The 23,605-nt window shown below is 39.2% G+C and overlaps 1 protein-coding gene across 2 annotated transcripts in view; it reads left to right on the forward strand.

The window, feature by feature from the left end:
• Positions 1 to 23,159, forward strand: part of xxylt1 (xyloside xylosyltransferase 1) — a 32,837-nt gene extending 9,678 nt beyond the window's left edge. For both annotated transcript variants that reach the window (XM_057842155.1, XM_057842156.1), the window contains 2 exons: positions 10,179 to 10,311; positions 22,191 to 23,159. In XM_057842155.1, the coding sequence (XP_057698138.1) occupies positions 10,179 to 10,311; positions 22,191 to 22,587 (530 nt within the window). In that variant the 3' untranslated portion in view covers positions 22,588 to 23,159. The remainder of the gene's footprint in view (positions 1 to 10,178; positions 10,312 to 22,190) is intronic.
• The last annotated feature ends 446 nt before the right edge of the window (positions 23,160 to 23,605 follow it).

A 23,605-nucleotide genomic window follows, 5' to 3' on the forward strand; every position in this document is an offset into this window, starting at 1 on the left:
CATCCGTCCGCGTACATCACTCACCTACTATAGAAGTTAAAATAGTTGTTTAAAATCTTATCAATGGGCACTTTTAAAAGTGTTACTCTGGTATCAAAAACAATCAAACTGTTTTGGACCCAAGTGCAAGTCATGTGAGTTGGTCCCCAACAACATTCTATTAGTGGTCACACTGCGGAGGTCATGGAAATAGCATAATTAGATTATATTAAATTAGGTAGAAACATGACTCATTCCAAAGAAAATCCTGGTAATTAAACAAATATAAAGCATGATGAACTTATCTTAACAGCAGGGCGTTGATCATTTCACAGCAGGCAATTAACAAGGCATGGCCGCGTAGATTTTCTGGCTTCTGAAAGTGACAGTGAAACAGAAATGTTAAACATAATTGTGAGGATGAAATATAGAGAATGTTGTAACAAATCAGTCCATCCATTTATCTAAGAAAATGCTCGTCCAGTGTAAGGTCGCAGCTGGAGACCTTGGATTGGTCACCATTCAATCACAGAGAGTACAGGCAACCTTAAACACTCATATTTAATTCACACCAAGACGAAATTGAACCTATGCTGCCTGGACAGAAGTTAACACAACTGTTACACCATCAGTCATTAACATTCCTGGAATTAAGCCTCTTTTTCGTCAGTATAGTTGCCTTCTTTGAATTACATGTTAACCTGGTGAACAACTTCATCTATCAGTGTGAGACTTGATTTCTGGGTTATAAAAACGAGCTATTTTTAAGACCTTGGCTTGCATTGTGATTAAGTGTTCAAATGCTTTTTTTTTCTTATCTAAAGAATAAGACCAGGTTTGGCTTGTACTTTGAGTATAAAGACTGTTCAAATGCTAGTTTTTTTATTTTATTTTTTTTTAAATAAAGAAATGAGACCAAGTATTTCAAATCTTTTTACACCAGTAATATTATTTCTAACATGTACAGCTCATATGAAGAAAAAAAAACTTCTCTCAGAGAAGGGAAGTAAAACTAATATAAAATATAACTAGATAATACACTTAGTCATGACGTTACCATCAATCGTCAATTTGTGTCCAAGGTTGTCTGGTCAAAAGTAGCAGAATCCCCAGTTGCCACGGTTGTTGTTGTTCTTGTTGTTTAAGACTGCACGCTCTCGTAGGGAGTAGCGGAAATGCAGAGGAAACTTCGGCGGCTAACCTGGCCTGGACAAAATGGTTGGCATCTTCCAGAAAGAAGAATGAGGCCTACAAAGAAAATAACACAGTGCCTATAGTCAAACATGGTGGAGGTCCAATAATGTTTTGGGGCTGTTTTGCTACCTCTGGCACTGGGTGCTTTGACAGTGTGCAAGGAGTCATGAAATACGGAGACTATCAAAATGTTTTGGGCCGGTGTAGTGCAGGGTGTAGTGTCAGAAAACTGGGTCTGCGTCAGAGGTCATGGGTGTTCCAACAGGACAGTAACCCAAAACATACCTCGTATATCACCAATAAATATTAGGAGACAAAGCACTGGAGAATTCTGAGGTGGGCATCGATGAGTCTAGATCTAAACCATATTGAACACAATGGCGAGATCTCAAAATTGCTGTTGCAAGAAGGCACCCTTCAAATCAGAGAGACCTGGGACAGTTCGCAAAAGAATAGTGGTCCAGAATTCCATCTGAGCGGTGCACAAAACTTGTGGATTGTTACAGGAAGCGATTGCTTTGTTATTTCTTCTAAAGGATGCGCAACCAAATATTGTGTTGAGGGTGCCAACAATTTTGTCCAGGCCATTTTTTGTCATTCTGTGTAAAATTGTGTACATTTAGGCTTTTCTTTTCAGCTTTTTTGTGTTTTTCCAATGCACATCCAAGAAATAGGCACATTCACATCGAAAACATTAGTAATTGCATTAATTTCTGTGAGAAATGCTGTATTTTCTGGAAAAATTCCAGGGGTGCCAATAATTTCGTCCATGACTGTATATACAGTTTGTATACGTGTGTGTGTATATATATATATTTTTTTTTTAAATTATTATTAAAAACCCAATCCTTTTCACCCGATTCTGATCCTCTGAAAAGGGTTAATCACTGGTTAGCGTGATCAGCCCCATTTCCGATTTCGGTGACATCCTTAGTATTTAAGTCTTTTTTTTCCTGTTTGTTTGTTTGTTTGTTTTACCCATCCCCTGAGTTAATCTGATGCTGCGCAAGCTCTCTGCAAGCCATGGCGATATTGTTCCCTTATATCCATTTTTTTCAACACAAATATAATATGTAATGTAATATATAAAATAGAAGCAAGGACTTAAGCAGCACTCACACAGATCGTCTAAGGCTAGGTTCATACTACAGGTTTTAATGCACAAATCCGATTTTTTTGTCATATCTGTTTTTTCGGCGTGCCCGTTCAGACTGCCTTTGTCCATTGAGACCATTCAAGTATTACGCATGCGCACTAATTCGCAGTCCGACACGCGCTGAGCAGGATGACCCGCATGCGCAGAAGCATCAAAACAAATGACCACACATGCTGGCTGTCATCTGTCATTCCAGGGATATCATATTTTGCTTTTTAAAAAGAGGACGCAAATAACAGACATAAATAATCCCAGTTTAGGGTTATATTCAAAGTATATGGATCGATAGCATGCACGCACTGTCCGTGCATGTCACACACACATACGGGCAGTTTGCCCCGACTCTGGGCCGTGTAAGCAATGTTGAAATATTGCTTATATGGAGCAGACAGAAAACCGATCATTCTTAGGCTTATCCTCGACTCATTTTTATTTTTTTATGACTGTTGTCAAGCCTGGCCCTTCCCCAAAAGCCGTGTTCAATGCAAGCTAGGCGCTAATGACGCACAGCTGCACCGCTGCCGTAGCGTCTCTCTCGCTTTTTGATGACGTAATTGCTGCATGAATTCCGATTTGAGAGACTGGACAGTACAGACCGCCGCGACAGTCTGGAAAAATGTGGCCCAGATCGGATTTGAACCACATACGAAAGTGAGCCAGATCGGATTTGAAATGGTCCAGTTCTATGCGACTTGTCACGTTCAGACCGTCAAGTTAATGCCTCACTCGAGCCGGAAAAACACGAAAAAAATCGGATTCGTGCATTAAGACCTGTAGTATGAACGTTCATACTACAAATGGAAACAATTTTATAGAAACACAAGAGCACATGAAATAATTTTCATACTTTTCACCAAGGACACTTATTGTGCCTGTAGTATGAACGTAGCCCAAAAGTCTTCGTGCATGAATTCCAAGATTTCGAAAAAGATGTAGTAATAATAATAGTAGCATAAAATGCCATTTGAATTACCCTGTGAAGACAAAAACTGAGGTTTGACCAAATCCTTTTAAATGTAATATTTGCACAATGTGTGATAAGTGTCCTTGGTGAAAAGTAAGAAAATTATTTCATGTGCTCTTGTGTTTCTGTAAAATTGTTTCCATTCAGTATTGGCAAAAACAGAAAACAATGACCCCCAGTAAATACGCTTTAAGTGCTCACATCAGGGGGGATATTAAGGCCTAATGAGATTGACCCACATTCTTTCTGAAAAAATAAAAGCGTGCTTAGATAACAGTGGGCCTTTTGTTTTGTAGCTGAGCTTAGGTGTTGCTACATAGTGCTATCTCCTGTGACCAGAGCCTTTAGCGTTCTCTCAGTTTTTATAATAACATTATTTGTCCAATCAACTCATCAACGTTCCTGCAGCAAGCAGTATAATGCAAGAAAAGCAAAGACTTGCCATGTATCTTATTTCTGAAAATCCTTTCATAGTCTGCCTTTTTATCCATACAGTAAATACATAGTTAATAGTCGGCTCCATCTGGCAAAAGATCCGATTTTTCATTTATTCATCTTTTGTTTGATCATCCCAAATATCCAATCATGAAAACAACAAAACCTAAGTTACAATGCATTTTGGGTGCTTAAGTGCTATGTTACTGTGGCTGTTGGCAGAGGTGGATAAGACGAGCAGATTTTACTCTCTTGCTTTGTTTGCACATACATACAACATTAGTAATGCCAGGTGAAGCTTGAAAAAAAAAACATTTTAACCCTATTTTAACCTGTGTCAAGTCAACATCAAAGCAACTTTATCACATGATTGTAACAATTACAAGCCCACTTCCTGTTCCACTCAAAATATTTAAGCTGTGCGCGTGCAAGCCAACAAAGCTAATCAATTGTGAAAGCCCACTCCATGTTAAAATAGAACACAATGGCATTTTGATGTGCAGTTAGCTTCCTTGTTTGGAAAGAGTAGAAAATATGTGGCTCCATTGTGCATTGGCCTTTTTTGGTCACTTGCATCCACAGTTGAAGTGTTTTAGAAAGGTTTTGATGACACGTTCTCACTATAGTCTATGGGCGTTCCTCTTCAGAGCAATGACCTAGAGCAGGGATCTCAAACATCGAGCCTAGTGATATTTTATTTTTTGGTGTTGATGTTTTTTTTAAATCGGAGTACAAGCTGCCCTAGCTCAGGCTAGAAACCCAGACAGTAGCTAGCGGTGTTTGACAACAAATTAGCTAAAGTGAAGTAGCAATGTTGCTTTGTTTGTTGAAGCGTAGGTCTGAAGTCGCACTGAAATGTATCCTGTCATGTTTCTCTCAAAACCTGCTGTGAATATAATGGTTGATAACCAATATAGCGCTGTAACGATACACAAACTTACGATTTTATTCATATCACTTTTTTGACCCAAGATGTCTTTCAGAAAATGATGTCTTAAATTTAAATATCTTTTATTAGACAAGTTCAAGTAAACTACCACCCAACTTGCTCCATAAACGTGTCATCAGCCCAGAGACACAATAAGCACACCCAAAGAGTTTGCATGCCTTCTATAGGCTAACTCTCAACCAATAGGCTACAGGTGTCAAACCAAATCCAGAAAGGGCCAAGTGGGTGCAGGTTTGCTTTCCAACCAACGAAGAGGACACCTTTTCACCAATCAGATCTTTTACATGTGTAATCAGTTAAACTTTGTCAGGTGCTGCTTGTTTCAGTAGGAAGTTCATTGGTTAAACTCTCTGCACGGTATCGGTTGGAACAAAATCCAGCACCCACTTGGCCCTTACTGGAATGGGTTTGACACCTATGCAATAGGCAATACGTCTGCATACCAGAAGAGCGTGCATGCCTTCTACTAGGTAACTCAGAATCTACAGGCAACAATAGTTCTATAAACAATTAATGTAAATACTCAGCTCTGAGACAAAAAAAAAAAAAAAAAATTATATCAGGCTCTGAAGATTGACGCGTGTACATCCCTAGAATATACTACCTTCTAAATTTCATTCTCAAGTTGTCCGAGGAGTAACAATTTTAGTTCGTGTCCTCGCTGAGAAGAGGAACATAATTAAGTAAGATCTTGAGCCCTCCCTCCAGGCGGTATAAAGACCTTTTCCTACAACATTCAACTTAATGTAAGAAATACATTTTATTACAAGTATACCGTATAATTAGTAGCAAAATTATTATATAAACCAAAATACAATATTTCTAGCCCAAAAATTTAAAATAACAAATGAATACAGTCATATTTCTATATCTAAACCAGTCTTTTGTTTGTTTTTTTTGTTTTTTTCCCCAAAACAAAAAAAAGACTACTTTCAAACAAAATCCACCTCCCTCACCAAAAATGTCCATTGCTTAAGCAGCACGTCTTGGTAGTTTTAATTAGAGCATTATTTTTTAATTTTATTTATTTATTTTAAATTAATTTAAGGATGTCTAAAATTGGAGGTCTGAGATTGGAAGCCCTGTTAAAATGGTACCCCTACCCAGAAAATTGTTTTGAATGGATCTTTCTGTATGCTCTTATTGTAATGCGGGATGTAGTACAGTAAAAATGTGACCATACTAGGGATGTCCCGATCGCATATTTTTGCGTCCAAGTCTGGGGCACCCGATTTTGAGAATCTGCTGATACCGAGTCCCAATTTTTTTTTTTTTTTTTAAATTCGAACAAAAGTTCCAAACATTTCATAATACTGTATTTTTTACAGTATTTCCTTTTCCGCTTTTTGCAGGAGTGTTGCGCAGTATAAAACGTATATATTTTTGCATCTTTTGGCATTGCCCTTAAAAAGAAAAAATATACCGTATTTTTCGGACTACAAGTCGCACCTGGGTATAAGTCGCACCAGCCATAAAATGCCCAACGAAGAGAAAAAATGTACTGTATATACGTTGCACCGGAGTATAAGTCGCTCTTTTGGGGGAAATTTACTTGATAAAATCGAACACATAGAACAGATATGTCATCTTGAAAGGCAATTTAATATAAAAAATACAATAGAGAACAACATGCTGAATAGGTGTACAGTGTACAGTGCATGAACAACGAAATGCGAATATACTGTCCTCACCAGGACGCTACCGCTCGGTCCTGGCTATGCAGCGAGCTAAATTCCCAAGTGACGATGCTGGACGTCCGTATAACTTGCTGAATCAATTTCGTCCTCGATACCAAACAGGTTCGCATAAACGTAAATAAATATTAATGAGGCGCTATTACAGCAATGACAAACGATTAACATGCGTTCGCTAGCATTAGCACATCGTTCAAACAACCACACAACTGGCTCTAAGTGTCCAATCACGCGTGGAAAACACACAACAACAACAGAAAAGATGATACACGCACAGGTGTTACCTCTGCAGAGATATTTTACAAGCATAAACAATGAACGTAGGTTGGCAGCCGTGTTTCTCGCTAACTCGCGCCACTCACTCACAGCTGCGTAGCTGTCCATCTTCATCTGGCGTGTGAGCGTTCTTCTTCACATAAACAAGTGCGAGTGCGCCCCCACGTGTGCGTGAAAGCGTCACAAACTAAAAGCATGCATTTCAAAATAACAGTCAATAATACAATTGAACACACATTGCCAAAGGCAGAACATGGCCATAGCTATTAAGAGTTATTCAGATAACTATAGCATAAAGAACATACTAACAATTTTACAGAACCATCAGTGTCACTCCAAAACACCAAAATAACACGTGAAATGATATCATAATGTACTAATGATATCTAGGGCTGCAGCTATCGAATATTTTAGTAATCGAGTAATCGACTGAAAATTCTATCGATTAATCGAGTTTTTTTTGGTGAAGAGCAATTATAAATATACGTGAGAAAACAAGACATTTTATCCAATATTGAACCATTTTCAGTCAATCAATGTCTTTATGTTGGATGTACAATGTTGAAAACATCCAACAATTGCATCTCAGATGTGACTAGAATTTAAAAAAAAAAAAAAAAAAAAAAAAAAAAAGGCTAATTCACTTCTTTCATTAAGAAAAAAAACTTTTAGATCTTATAAAATATATATATATATGTACGCTTGATAACACGCATCACTTAAAAGTTAGGTTTTTCCCACATGTTTCAATTGAACATGTCACAAATTTCCATTTGTGTCAAGCTTATTTTGAAGTTCTAGTTAAGTTTTACATTAGTCTAAACTGTAAGTCCTTAGTCTAAACTGTAAGTCCTGATAGGAGTTTTTGCAGTGTTCAAAATATATACAGGGTGACCCAAAAAAAAGTTTACACTCAGTTGACTGCTTGTTTAAAAGCCATTGAAACATATCTAAATAGGTTGTCATGCTTAAGTGATTCTTTAAGGTCACTCAATGCAGCTGGCAATCTCTCGTCTCTACAATTCCTGTGCTTCTGCTGAAAATGAAGAAAACTTTAGCTGTACCTGAATTGCTGCGTGCCGGTCTGACACCTACTGAGATTGCAGCAAATCTGAGAATATCCAGATGTGCAGTCTACAAAGTTAAAAAGAAGCTGAAAGATACTGGAACAGCCTCACAAAAACCTGGGTCTGGAAGTGCCGATCTGTGCGGACCAAAAAGTTGATTGACAAGGTGATATGTGGCCACCCCAGAGTCCATATCTCAATCCCCTGGATTATAGCATATGGGCAACTGTGGAGGACAGTGCCTGTAAGAAGCCACAAACTTCTGTGGCAGCCTTGGAGAGGTCCATTGTTAGATCTTGGGAAAAGATGACAGCATCCTACATAAAGAAGACCTGTCAAGCGTTCCGTAGGCGCCTGGAGGCTGTTGCGACACTTAAGGGAGGACAGATTGAAAAATAGAGTGTACTGTACGTTCTTTACAATAATGTATAATTTGTGATTAAATTCTAATTCAAAGATGAATAAACATGGCATTTAAGTTGTATTATGGCAGTGTAAACTTTTTTTTTTGGGTCACCCTGTATATGATACCTACTGTAATGGAGCACATTAGGGACCAGTGCTACTTGTTTTATCCAGCAATGACTACTGAGCTAAAATTGACAGTTAGCATTATTACATTTTTATTTTATACCATCTCTATCAGCGCTATGTTTTCACAGATTAAATAAAGCCTGTATGTAAGACATGTTAGCCACACATCGACAGTGGTCATAATTAATAGAAACCTAGCCTTCCTCAGGGCTAACGTTACGTGACCGAGTGACAGTCATTAATCTTATTTATTAGCGCCGAAAGTCTACTGTTTTAAGATGGCGGCTGTTTACTAACGCGTCTGTCAGACTAACGAGCCTGTCATTTCGCATCTAGTTCTACAAACGTGATATCTATGAGACGCATCAGACGCTAACTGCTACCACCTTAGCATCATGAGAGCGTAGTTTTTAGCAACGTCGGCATTGTTAGTAGCGGCTGTCGGCTGCAGTAAGTTTTTTGTGTTTTTTAATTGCTTCTTCCTCTACGCACGTGACATCAGCGCGATGTCCCGCATTATAAGTATTTCGGGCTAAATGGGATGCTTAGAGCTGGCAAAATTAAACGATTCCTCGAGGTGAATAAAATTACTCGGATCAGTTTTTAAACTCGAGTTACTCGAGTTGCTCGAGATCCGTTTTAGCTCTAATAATTTCACACATAAGACGCTCCTGAGTATGTCGCACCCCCAGCCAAACTATGAAAAAAAAATTGCGACTTATAGTCCGAAAAATACGGTATATAAATTAGGCCTGAATGATATTGGAAAAAAATAACATGGCAATATACAGCGAGGAAAATAAGTATTTGAACACCCTGCAAAGTTCTCTCACTTAGAAATTATAGGCGGGTTTGAAATTTTCATGGTAGGTGCTTGTCCACTGTAAAAGACAATCTAAAAGAAATCTCCCGAAATCACAGTGTTTGATTAAAAAAAAAAAAAACATTTTTTATTATACTGCTACAAATAAGTATTTGAACACCCGAGAAAATCAATGTTAATATTTGGTACAGTGGCTTTTGATTACAATTACAGAGGTCAAAAGTTTGCTGTATCCTTTACCAGGTTTGCACAGACTGCAGCAGGGATTTTTGCACCAGTGCTCCACACAGATGTACTCTAGATATATCAGGTTTCTGGGCTGTCACTGAGAAACACGGAGTTTGAACTTCCTCCGAAGATTTTCCATTGGGTTTGGGTCTGGAGACTGGCTAGGCCCCTCCAGAACCTTGATATGCTTTTTACGAAGCCACTCCTTGGTAATTCTGACTGTCTGCTTCAGGCCATTGTCAAGTTGGAAGACCTAGTCTCGACCCATTTTCAATGCTCTTCCTAAGGGAAGGAGGTTATTCCCCAAAATCTCCCAATTATTGGACTACCTTTTTTAATAATTGAAGCCATTTTTTGAGGCATAATTTATGTTTGCCATGTGAATTTGCAAGCACACTGTTACTCGGTTTCAAATATTGTAAGTTTTGTCCATTTTACGCAAATGGACGATAAATGTTTTCTTCTCTAAAACCACAAAGTAATTGTCATCATCTGCCCATGGAACCTCTACTGAATATTTCCCGTTTTTAATTGCCATGCCAACTAAAAAAATAATGAGGAAGTTGAAACAATGACTATGGAATTTTAGTTTCCTGAATACACTTTTCTTCACAAACAATCTGCCGTGTTCATTATTCGGCACCTCTATGCTAGCCAATGTGCACTTTGAGTTTTTTGCATACCTACCTGATATTTTTATTTGTTTGTACATTTGTATGGAATTTCCTCATTCAGGTCCACCGTTACGTTTTGATAACAGCTTTATGTAACGTCTTTAACTCCTCCACATTGGCTCTTATTTCCTGAATGAATTACTTGTGTGTTTACACAGCTGCTGAAGAGTCGTAGACAGTGTGATTATTTTTTCCCTACTTTCAGATTTGACGCGCATTGTGCAGCTTGACCTGGATCTGAAGTACAGGACCAACATCAGGGACCTCTTTAAAGAATTTAACCACTTTCCACCAGGAGCAGTACTTGGCATCGCAAGGGAGATGCAGCCTGTGTACAGGTAGCACATGTTCCACGACACGCCACCTGTTACAGATGCCATTTTATCAAGGCAGGAATTTATGGTACACAGTTTTTGAGTTATCGAGTCGATATTGCTGAAGGCATCCAAGCTTTTCGTCCACAGCTCAACTTTGTTGCAAACCACAAGCTGTATTTTTCGAAAAATGTTTTGGGCAAGTAGTTTATTTACTGTTAGGAGCAATTATCAAAAATATGACTTGAATATATTGTTTGCATATGAAACATCAACATTTTCTTGAAGATTAAAACTGTCTCGCAGATGCGTAGGAACCTATGAGTAAACTTACTTTTATTTTTATGTGAAGCTCTGTATGTTGCATTTAAATGTAACAAAAGTGCCATACAAATAAAATTTAATACAAAAAACCTGTGAAGAGAAAAAAATAAAAAGGCATTACTGTTATTCATTCCTTGCCATGTGAAAGTAACATCAATCTTAATAATTACGTTCCCTAATTATATAAAAATTATAGTATATTTGCAATTCATTGTGATAAACATAGTACACAATCCATTGTCACAATGTTGATATTTTTTGAACACATTATGCAGCCTTATTTTGTCATCTGTCATGTCCACATTTTAGTAATTTATCTTCATTGTTTTCCTTTTCAGAAAAAAAATATGTAGTCAATCTCTTATTTAAAAAAATGAAAAATTTCCAACCATTTTTGGTCAATTTTATGCTAATTAGGCCTTTTAAATGGAAATTTTCAAAAGAAATAAGTTTTAAAATTTTTTTAAAAATTTAAAAATTCCGACATAAAAAATAACTCAAATTCAATGTTCCCTCTAATTTTTCATGTGTCTGAGCAGACACACAAGCTCCCTGAGCAAACTGCGGACCACGGTGAGCAACATGAGATGTGTAAAGGGTGGCCACACACCAGTATCATACCTGTTCAGAACCATGGATCAGAGCTAGTTACATTGCTTATTTAAAGAATGAAATTAAAGCAGCATTTTTCATTAGTCTACTTTTAATTTAATTGATTTGGCCTACTTAAAATATAAAAGACCAAAATCTCGTTGTTCATGAAATGTGTTATGTATCAAACATAGGAAGAGTCCTGCTTTGGCCTGCGTAAGGTCCACTTGTGGCATGTGTAAGTTAATAAATAAAACATAATAAACAACCACAATGGCATTACAGTATATCAAACTCAAGCATTAGAACTGTTCAGACAATAAAGACACTCAAGATTCCTATTCTCCGTCTCTGAGCAGCTACACTGCGAAAACATATCTCCTTAAAACTAGTTAAATTCCCTTGTTTTCAGTGTAAATAGATATCTATAGATAACGGATAATAATTAATACTGTAGCGCTTGCAAAGCTTGGCAGAGAAATGTTGCTTCAGTTAATCAGCACAGGAGTCAAGCTCACTTTTTTCCACCAATGGGAGCGTCGCGTTGCCGTATCGAATACACCAATAGGAGTGTCGCGTTACCGTATCAAGCGCACCAATAGAAGTGTCGCGTTACCCTATCGAACGCACTAATAGGAGCATCGCGTTACCGTATCGAACGCACCGAAAGGAGAGTCGCGCTACCACATCGCTGCGGCGCTGACAGGCAGTATTCCTATTGATGGTACAATATGTTTCTGTTGAATTTTATTTCGTGCGCTGCATAGGTTTTCTTGTGCGCTGAGTATATGAAAGCCGTGCACGATTGCGCACGAGCGCAGCTTAGAGGGGGCAGTACTCAAATTTGTCCTGGACCTATTCAATGTTCAAAATTTTGGGTTCATTGAACTAAAGTACTAAAGGTTAATGTGGTCATTCTAAGTAGACTTTACATTTTGACATACAGTTGCTTTTCTGAAATCGTGTTACTTGGCTACTTGCAGCCTTTTAAAAGACCCTATAGTGTGTGTAAAAAATGTAATTTAAATTTTACTCTATTATAGAGTTGGAAACACTTTTTGTGCTGATTATCCATAGACTAATGAATCAAATGCTTGTATTTTTTTTTTTTTTTTAGACTTGGTATGTTTTTAGGTATAGTCATGTTTGAGTAAAACATGATGGAGGTTTTCTAGCTAGCAGAATATGATGGGATGATATTTTTTAAGCTTCGATTTGTCTGTAATGACCTTTGCATTTGCTGAATAAGAATTGTTTTTTTATTTCATTTTTAGTCATTCCTCAGGTGTTTGCTCACGAGCGCCCACTCAATATCTTGCTTCGGTGCTGCTGGCGTAATGATGGTCTGCTCTTTTATTCTCGGGAGATTAGTGAGAAATTGGCGCGGAGATACCTTCTAATCAGCAAAGGCTTGGTTGCCATGCTGTGATTCACGTATCCCATGTCACTTTGTTCCCTTTTGTAGGAAATTAACGATCTCCTCATGCCTCTTAACTGGCAATCCCTTGCCACAAATGTTTTTTTTTTACTCATGCTGGCTGGATTATTGATGCTGTATGTACAATTTTGTGTATATTTCAAAAGTGATCAGTTATCAAGACGAGAATGCATTTGGTTAAACTAAGATTTTTTGTTGTTGTTGTCGTAAATTTTGTATTAATAAATGGACAAACGTGAGGAAGAACATGTGATTTAGGTTGTAATCAGCATTTCAAGACCTCATTCCTGGTTGGCTTAACATCTGCTTAAGAGCAAATGTGACCAATTGCACATGCTTTTTTATACAATGATAAATTCCGAGCTCTTTGGTCCTCTGCTTTGTTTTTTTCTGTAGCTCAACCATTTGTGTGTATTGGTGTCTAGGGAGCATGGTACACTTATGTGAAGTGAGGTCAGGTGGGAAGTTAGTATTGCAGCTGCTTACTGGAACAAATGCTTATCCTGGTTGTTTCCTGCAAGTTTGGCTCATCGTTGGTAAAGAAACAATGGACTGTTTGACTTTGGTCTCAACGTGCTCCAAGGAGTATTTAATAGGGGAAAATGTGTGTTGACGATAACGCTTCACATCTATAAATGATGTTTTTGGCTCAGATGTGTATCTGTAGCAGACCGCTGAATCATCTACCATCCTGTTGTGATTAGACCCCATACATTTTACACAGAATAACAGCACTCTCACAGAAAGCAAGTACGACGTCAGGATCTCTATTGCCCGTGTTTGATAACAGAGTCTACTAAGGACAACCGTACCCCTGCAAGTAAAGTTTTGGAAGGAAATTAAAGAGTCGACAACAGTACGTAGTTCACGTCACTGAGGATATTACTTTTCTGTTTGCCTTCCTCCAGCATGCAGTGTCGTACAAACTGCATTGCATAACCCTATTTCATAACGCATTTAATATAGACAAAAAGTCTGGATTCTGATAAATCGTTTATTTGGATTTAATCAAGGCTACACCCGGATCTTTGGATGGGTAGTTAGCATAGTTCTGAAAACAGGTTCAATATCAGTCTAGAATAATATTGAAGAAATGGAGAGCCAATAGTAACGACAACGTGAGGCAATAAAAATGAGCAGCAAATGAGCATCCACCATGCTTATCGGATGGCATTAGGCACTCATGAATGGATGGATGGATAGTAAATGTGCAACAATTAATCGATTAATCGATTAGTAGATTAATCGACAACTATTTTGATAACCGATTAATCATTTAGGACCTTCATCACCTGTGTTTTGTTAAGTTAAAGTCGGACATGAACAAAAATCTGCTTTTACTTTGGAAAACAACAATTCATATTTTTGCAAATTTTCAGACATCTTACTCTCTAAATTAGCTTCTTCATACGGCTGCAACAACTAATCGAGTGAGTTGATTAATAAATTCAGGGTTTCCCCTAGGATTTTTTGAAGTTGTGGTGGTGGGCTGCATCGGAGTCAGACAGCCTCACCATGTCGTGCCACGGCGAAATTGCGTCATATCATGACAAATGAGATTTTTTTTTCACATTTTTTTCCAAGAAGAACCATAACAAAGATCTATTTGAAATATTTTATTAGCCAGGCTAATGTCCTAGCTCTCAGCTACGGTACATGTACTGTACATAAAATGCATAACTGATTACAGCTATATTACCCTATGTAATAATACGACTTTTTTTCTCGCAGCAATAGTATGACTTACATCTCGTAGTCCTTTGTTTCCTTTTATTTGGCCCTAATAGGTACTACAATACCACAACAATAATAGTCCTTCTGTTAACGGACCCATTTCAAGGAGTAGGGGAAAATTCTAATAGCCATGTAAAGAGTTGTATAAGTTTCGGTGAGAATTTGAATAGTTCTTTTTGTATTTCATGACCTACATTTCCACACAAACGCACATCGAGGTACCATTTAGCTTAACAAGGAGAGGTACGAGAGTCATTTTTCGAGTGTCCCAGAGCTTGCAAAACCTGGGGGAAAAAAACGCATTTATCAAGGTTTCATCAGCCATGAGTGCGTACAGTATATCCGTCTGTCGAAACAGCCTGATAGCACAGATATAAGTACACCTGCCCCTCTGCTATTGGATGCGTTGTTGACATTAGCGCGGCGGCGCTTTGAAAATAGTGCAAGGTTCTATTTTGGGCCCCGCCTCTCGGCGCAAATTCATTCAGACTTGCTGTTCCGTCCAAGACCGCCATCCACTGCTCACTTTTGCCGAAAAGTACGATCCAAAATATTGTAATGCCCCGGATGGGAGGAAGAAGGAGAGGAGTTGGTATTGGCTTACCCAGATTATTGTGGCAACAATAATAAAGAAAAACAATAACAACATAAGAGCGGGCTGTCGCGACATGCAACCGCTCTCTCTCGCTATCTCACCCGTTCTCCCATTTTTTGCTGCTGAACCCTTTATACTAGGCTGAACCCTTTACATTAGGCGGCCTTAGAAAAAAAATCTCATTTGCAAGGCGTGGCGGCTTTTATTTTGGTGTGGCAGCGTGCCACAATCTTTTATATGTAGGGGAATCTCTGAAATTAGGTGCCAACGAATTTGATAGTCAATAGAGTTGTAGACTACAGTTAAGTCAGGAAGCTGTAAATAAAATATTATTTTTGAAGGAAATAGTCATCCATTTTTTCCTTCATTGTTACTTACAACATGCCTTAAACAACTTGAAGGTAAATTGTGAAGGTAATTGAAAAAAGTGACATTAATTGATTGTTTAATTAATCGTCCGATTAATCAATTATGAAAATAATTGTTAGTTGCAGCCCTAATAAATAGACAGACCAAACGAGAGCTCCATTTTGCAATGCCATCCCATACCCTCTGAGGACAGTGCTTGATTGGAGCCAATTTCATCCTACAACAGGACAATGACCCAAAGCACACTTACAAATGATTTAAGAACTACTTAGAGGGCAGGCAGCTGGTATTCTGTATGTAATGGAGTTGCCAGATCTGAACCCCATTGAACTGTTTATGGGAGCAGCTTGACCGTATGGTACGCAAGCCAATCAAGCCATCAAGCCAATCCAATTCATGGGAGGAGCAGCTGAAATTTTTGACTTTCCATGATAAATACATAATTTTCAGGATGACCTTAAACTTTTGAACGGTAGTGTATACTGATTTAGGTCATTGTGGTTAGCACGCAGCCATTACGTGCATTGAGTCTGTACTCCCGTGTGCATCCTCTCCTCGGGAGAACCTTCCTGTTTTGAACATTGAGCTCCCACTTCTATTGGAAGCTAATGGACAGAGTATTTTTCAGGACAATGCTTCCTCTCTCCATTCAGTTCACATCCTGCCACTAAGAAGTTCAATATTACAGTATTTAAAGGGAAAATAAATAAGCTTCATGTCTTTTTCGCTCCAGCTGAATTTGGTGTGTTTTAAAACCCAAGAGACAAGGCCCATTTACATAAGTGTCATGGATACAAGTTATAAACACAGCACAGTGCAGAACTAAAGGAGGCCATGTGCAAATTTTCCATAAAATGTGGTCAATTGAGCAGAACGGTATTGACTATAAGGCTGTACTGACTATATTTTAAGTAATAAGTTTAAATAATAATTAGGTTCACATAATAGTCAGTTTGTACTGACTGTACACACCCGGTGGTTCCTTGAGAGTTTAAATTGTTACGCGACCAAGTTTTTCTCTCAAAATGCCCATATCTCAAGTCGTCTACTCCCCCTCACACACACCCTCATCTGACGGGTCAATAAGGAGACAAGAATTCAAGTGACACTACATTGTTTATCATAACCTTTGATGCTATATAATTTTCCTAGCCATTTTAGCTGGTCCTTTTTCTGTCTTTCTGTGAAATCTCAATTCTCATTATGCATATGCAGCTGACTACATCCAATTTCAATATTTAATGTTTAAATGTCAACTCTTGATTGGCTCTGATTGGCAGTCAGGGAACTAGCTGTGGTGGTGGGAAGCTCGTGGAAGTCTGCAATGCTTGTGGTAACTTTGACCTGATCGTCGAGACTGACTACGTTCTCAGTGATACCAAGCTTCGCTGTTTCACAATTAAAGACAAAAAATTTCAGTCAGCAGATAAGCTTCCTGATTCGAAAATGCTCAAATATTCCGACTTAAGTAAAACATTTGCTCACTTGACAACAACACACTTGCACGGTGCGTCAAGGCTGGAGGTCATCCTCGTACTCCAGATGTCCGGAGGTGACACACAGGAGATAGTAAAGTAAAAAAGGTGATCGAGGACCAGGCAAGAAGGCCGACTTTGGCCGCCACGCAAATTGCCTCCACCTAACAGAGGCAGGGGGTGGCGGTCACGGGAACAAAAGAAGTGACAAAGACAACAACTGTTTGTGTCACAAAAGTACTATTAACTAACAACAGCCAATGCACATCATATAGGTTTCAAGAATTACTTTAATACTGTATGCTTTGTCCGGCTTGGTTTAGAACCAGGAAGAGAGCAATTCAAGAGGAGCTTGCCCTTCGGCGCTACAGATTTTAGTGTGCATGGAAGGAAAACGAAGAGGGCAAGTCCACTGTAGAATAATGCACGGTCTGACCAAATTTCAAAACCTGCCATATGCGGATTAAATTCACTTCTAAAAGCAATTGCAATCAAAAACCTACATACAGTGGGGCAAATAAGTATTTAGTCAACCACTAACTGTGCAAGTTCTCCCACTTGAAAATATTAGAGAGGCCTGTAATTGTCAACATGGTTAAACCTCAACCATGAGAGACAGAATGCAGAAAAAAAAAGAAAATCACATTGTTTTATTTTTAAAGAATTTATTGGCAAATCATGGTGGAAAATAAGTATTTGGTCAATACCAAAAGTTCACTTCAATACTTTGTTATGTACCCTTTGTTGGCAATAACAGAGGCCAGACATTTTCTGTAACTCTTCACAAGCTTTTCACACACTGTTGCTGGTATTTTGGCCCATTCCTCCATGCAGATCTCCTCAGCTCTAGAGCAGTGATGTTTTGGGGCTGTCGTTGGGCAACACGGACTTTCGACTCCCTCCGCAGGTTTTCTATGGGGTTGAGACCTGGAGACTGGCTAGGCCACTCCAGGACCTTGAAATGCTTCTTACGAAGCCACTCCTTTGTTGCCCTGGCTGTGTGTTTGGGACACAGACTGAAAGACCTAGCCACGTCTCATCTTCATTGCCCTTGCTGATGGAAGGAGATTTTCACTCAAAATCTCTCGATACATGGCCCCACTCATTCTTTCCTTTACACAGATCAGTCGTCCTGGTCCCTTTGCAGAAAAACAGCCCCAAAGCATGATGTTTCCACCCCCATGCTTCACAGTGGGTATGGTGCAATTCAGTATTCTTTTTCCTCCAAACAAGAGAACCTGTGTTTTTACCAAAAAGTTCTATTTTGGTTTCATCTGACCATAACACATTCTCCCGGTCCTCTTCTGGATCATCCAAATGTTCTCTAGCGAACCGCAGACGGGCCTGGACGTGTACTTTCTCCAGTAGGGTTACATGTCTGGCAGCGCAGGATTTGACTCCCTGGTGGCGCATTGTGTTACGGATAGTAGCCTTTGTTACTGTGGTCCCAGCTCTCTGTAGGTCATTCACTAGGTCCCCCCGTGTGGTTCTGGGATTTTTGCTCTCCATTCTTGTTATCATTTTGACGCCACGGGGTGAGGAGGGAGTTGAAAGTCCGAGTTGCCCAACAACAGCCCCAAAACATCACTGCTCTAGAGAAGATCTGCATGAAGGAATGGGCCAAAATACCAGCAACAGTTTGTGAAAACCTTGTGAAGAGTTACAGAAAACGTTTGGCCTCCGTTATTGCCAACAAAGGGTACATAACATAGTATTGAGATGAACTTTTGGTATAGACCAAATACTTTTTTTCACCATTATTTGCAAATAAATTCTTTAAAAATCAAACAATGTGATTTTCTGGGGGGGGGGGGGGGGGGGGGGGGGTTCCACATTCTGTCTCTCATGGTTGAGGTTTACCCATGTTGACAATTACAGGCCTCTCTAATATTTTCAAGTGGGAGAACTTGCACAATTAGTGGTTGACTAAATACTTATTTGCCCCACTGTAGATAACACACTTCAACCAGGGCACCCTCCCATTTTGACCCATGCTATGCAAAAAACAGTGACAAACATTGGAAAATGACTTGGAAGTGCTTTAAAGTAAATAAAAAGAAACACTTATGTGAAGCTCTTGGGATGGAAAAAAAATAATGTGCAAAGCAAATTGTTGTCTAAGCCACAATTTGCTTCTACTGTGACATTCAACAAATACAGTATGTGTTGCGCCTCTGAGAACCAAACTGCCTTTGGTTAAATTGTGTAAGGAGCAGCCTAGCTCTTGTGTTGAACCAAGTGGAGAATGCATTTTTTCTTTCTTTATGAGTAGCAGCACAGGCCATATGGTCAAGGGCCTTGTGTGCACCAACTATTTTCTGTGGGAAAAAAAATAAGGCGACCAGTTATTTGTCTTGAAACCATTCAGACAAATAAAATATACAGTGTATCACAAAAGTGATTAAACCCCTCGCATTTCTGCAGATATTTAAGTATATCTTTTCATGGGACAACACTGACAAAATGACATTTTGACACAATGAAAAGTAGTCTGTGTGATGCTTATATTATAGAGCTAATTTATTTTCCCGTCAAAATAACTCAAAATATAGCCATTAATATCTAGACCCATGGCAACAAAAGTGAGTACACTCCTTAGAAACTACATACATCCCTAAATGTCCAAATTGAGTACTGCTTGTCTTTTTCCCTCCAAAATGTCATGTGACCCGTTACAGGAGTGCTGTCAGCATTGCTGCAGAGATTGAAGAGGTGGGGGGGGGTCAGCCTGTTAGTGCTCAGACCATACGCCGCACTCTACATCAAATCGGTGTGCATGGCTGTCACCCCAGGAGGAAGCCTCTTCTAAAGACGGTACGCAAGAAAGCCCGCAAACAGTTTGCTGAAGACATGTCAACAAAGCACATGGATTACTGGAACACTGTCCTATGGTTTGATGAGACGGGCGGGCTTTCTTGTGTACCTTGTCTTGTCATGTGTAAAAGATATACTTAAATATCTGCAGAAATGCGAGGGGTCTACTCACTTTTGTGATACACTGTATTTACAAATATGAACTTAGCTTACTGTGAATGTGTTGCAGGGCACGTACAGGCAGTCTAAAACTACTCTGCAGGGACTTGAATGCAGGATGAGCTACAGCTGTTAGATGTAGGTCATATATAGCATCAATGCATGACTCAAACTAAATGCTTTCCCCACTTGATTTCATGGAGCGCACTTTGTGAGTGACTCTTGTATAACAAGCATCATTCGTCACCCTTAGATACGGTTTCACATGCTTCATCCTGCAGCAAAGGGCAGGCATACGTATAGAGGAGTTGCTTGTAAACTATTAAGTTAAGTTTTTTTAAATACTGTTATTTTCGGACTATAAGACGCTACTTTCTTACCTCATTTTGAATCTTGCGGCTTATAGTCCAGGACAGCTTATTTGTTGATTTATTTGGGTTAATAGGTAACATTTTATTGGACAGTGGTGTCATAAAACTGCCATAAGACTCATAATTATGACATAACATTATAATGAGCATTAATGAATGCTTCTGAAAGATGTCACTAAGTATCATTTGGCAAATTATGTCACCAACACTCCACTTATGTTCAGCTCCCTCGGATCTTTTACATCTATTCAAAAGTGAGATAATTTGCCGGATGGCACAAAATGACATCAGTCATTGGCATTCATTCATGCTCATGGCATTGTCATGTCATAATTATGATGGTCTTATGACAGTTTTATAGCGCCATTGTAAAATAAAGTGTTACCGAATATCAGAGCTAGCAATTAATGTAACAACTGGAATAGTAACTGAAAAAATAATTAGCACAGAACATGAATTTTGATTGTTCTTTACATCTGTCGCGCTGCAATGCATGCTAGGAGGCATGTTGTACGACACCATTGTTTACAGCAGATGGCAGCAGAGGTTGACTGTCTCCCCCAAGGGAGAAGAAATGGCCAAATGAAGCCTCTTGAAATAATTAAGCTATGCAGCCAGTTGGTTCAAAACGTCATGGTGGTTTTTTTGGTCTTATGACAGTCTTATGATGCCGCTGTCAAATAAAGTGTTACTGGTTAGGCTAATATCTTTTTGTCTGGCACGGCCAGACTGTTCTCCCTGTATTTTTCAATCAATAATCTGGGACCCTCTCAAGCCGAATGAAATCATCCGTGCAATCATTTTCAATTATTTGCTTGACGTGTTCTTAACGAGCAACGTCACTCTTGCGCGTCGGAAGTCGTCTCCAAAACAACACATATGGGGAACGAGAGAGCCGAGAATATGTTCCAATCCGCGGTAAAATCAGTTTTAAATGACCAAAAACACATCGACGCAAGTCATTGACAACAGTGTGTCTCGCGCTAGCCATGTTAAATAAACTTCTCCGCTCGCGCCGCGCTAGTTTCTTGTCGCTTTACTAAAGTCACGTCTGCCTATCACTGATTGGTCCACTCAGCTGTCTGTTTGCTGTGGCTTGCTCCGCCCTGGGAATTTTATCCGCAGTACGGTCGCCAAACTCGAACGGTTTCGGGAGAACCGGAGTGTAAGAACCTGGTCCCATCGATGTTCGATGCCCAACCCTAATTATAATGTATTCTTTTGGGGAACTCCATCTCGACAAATGACCATTTCAACATACAAACCAGGTTCTGGAGCTGATTAAATTTGTATGCCAAGGTACTATTGTATAACGTTTCAGTTAATCTATTTTCAGTCCTTTACACTTACCCAACTTTGTAATTTTGTCTCTACCATTCATCGGTCAATATTCTACTCTACGATGACTTTCTGGTTACGTTGAACAAAACCTGCCTTTGGAGTAAGATGATATTTTGAAGTGCTACAAAACATCCACTGTTCCTGCAGCTGGTTGTTGGCACTAAAGTTGCTGAGCTAGCATGGGCCCCGAGCACTTCTGGACCTGCTTGCTTCCTGTTTTTTGCCCACTTGGCTGGTAGCTCAGCAAATATGTATGAGAGCAGAGTTGCTGCTCAATTCTATGGATGTGGTGCTTACAGTACATACATAAGGCCGTCAAAAAAATGATCGAGTCATATTTTGATCAAATGTGTCACAGCTGTTCCCCTGTTGATAACGGAGGTAATCTGGTTTATTGAACTTGGCACATGGACAAAACAAACGCAGCAGGTTGCTGGTATTCAGTAAACAAAGGTACTTCACACAGACCTGCAAACTGGGACAGTTAAGCAAAAGCCCTATTCCATCAAGCGTTCAGGTGAGCCCAGTTTGGTTGGGTTAGTTTGTTTAGTACAGTGTAATGCATAACACTGACCTGACATATTTGTCATATACAGTAGATCTACTTAAAACTGTACTCTTCTTTCACGGGTAGTGTTGTTGCGCAATCAGTTTTGACAGTTTGTTAGCTGACATCTCCTCTTCATGCACAGACACACATTCTGGCAATACCGCAAGGAAAACCCTGAAACCAGAGTGGGTGACCCTCCGCCCGAGGGTCTCCCTGGCTTCAACAGCGGTGTGATGCTGCTAGACCTCGCCGCGATGAGGGCCTCAGCTCTCTACAACCAACTGCTGGATACAAGAAATGTGACCAAGCTAGCTGATAAGTACAGCGTCAAGGGCCACCTCGGAGACCAGGACTTTTTCACCATGATCAGCATGGAACACCCAGAACTGTTTTACTCCCTGGCCTGTGGTTGGAACCGGCAGTTGTGTACCTGGTGGAGGGACCATGGCTACAGAGATGTCTTTCAGTTGTATTATCGTTGTGATGGACCTATTTATATCTACCACGGGAACTGTAATAGCCCCATTCCAGATGATTAATGACAGGCCCTGGAAATGCAATGTTGCTTAAAATAATGTAAGACTTTCTCCCACATAGCTCACAAAAAAACCATTGTCTTTGTTATAGCAGACTCTGCCCCTTGCTGGTCAAAGGGTTACCGAGAGTGTTGCTTTTTTTGTTTTTTGTTTTTTTGCAAACTTGCACCACTGTTACTGTAGTATGTATAACTTTGCTTCAAATCAAATCTGTTAGTTTTAGTCATATTTAGTACATTTTTCATTGCTTTATGCCAGTATTAGATTGAGAATAAAATGTCTTTAATGATCTGTATTTTCGGGAAACATAACCAAATAAAACGATGACCCACTTTTGAGCTGACACTGATCAAATGAATGTCAGCACTCAATATTGTTGTGTTGGAGGTGGGTGCTGAAGGTTCTCTATTACGATTGTCACACTATCAAAAATTCTTAAATAGAGGATTGTTAAAATCAATGTGTTTCATTTGAATTTAACCTTAAGCTGATCAATATTGTTTATTTTAGTTTCTTATATCTCAGTTATGAGGTCTTTATTGCACTTTACAAAAATAAAACCCGATGACACCTGACTCTTTATCCTCTTCAACTTCATGTTCATGCAAAATGGGGAATCAATGCCCGTGTGCTTCCGTTTTTTGTTGTTTTTTATTTAATGGAAATGTAGCCGGACATTGTGTGGTTCATAAAAACGAGATTATGACCTAATTGGAAGAAAAAACACCATAGCAGAATAACATGGAATACAGTGTGACTACCATATCAATATATAGGAGTCACATTCTTTTATGAAGGTAAGTTCAATCCTCTTGTAACCGGTGGTGTTCGTCTGTGTTGTGTATTAATGACTGTAGCCAAGACTACTGATGTGATGAGCCTTTAATTTAGGGGGCTGCAAGTCCAGTCCTCGAGAGTCGCTATTCAGCTTGTTTTCCATATCTCCCTCCTTTAACACACATGAATCAAATAATCAGGATCATTATCAGGCTACAGCAGAGCTTGCTGATAAGTCATCTGT

Source organism: Corythoichthys intestinalis, chromosome 7 (assembly GCF_030265065.1).
Source record: "Corythoichthys intestinalis isolate RoL2023-P3 chromosome 7, ASM3026506v1, whole genome shotgun sequence".
Lineage (NCBI taxonomy): Eukaryota > Metazoa > Chordata > Actinopteri > Syngnathiformes > Syngnathidae > Corythoichthys > Corythoichthys intestinalis.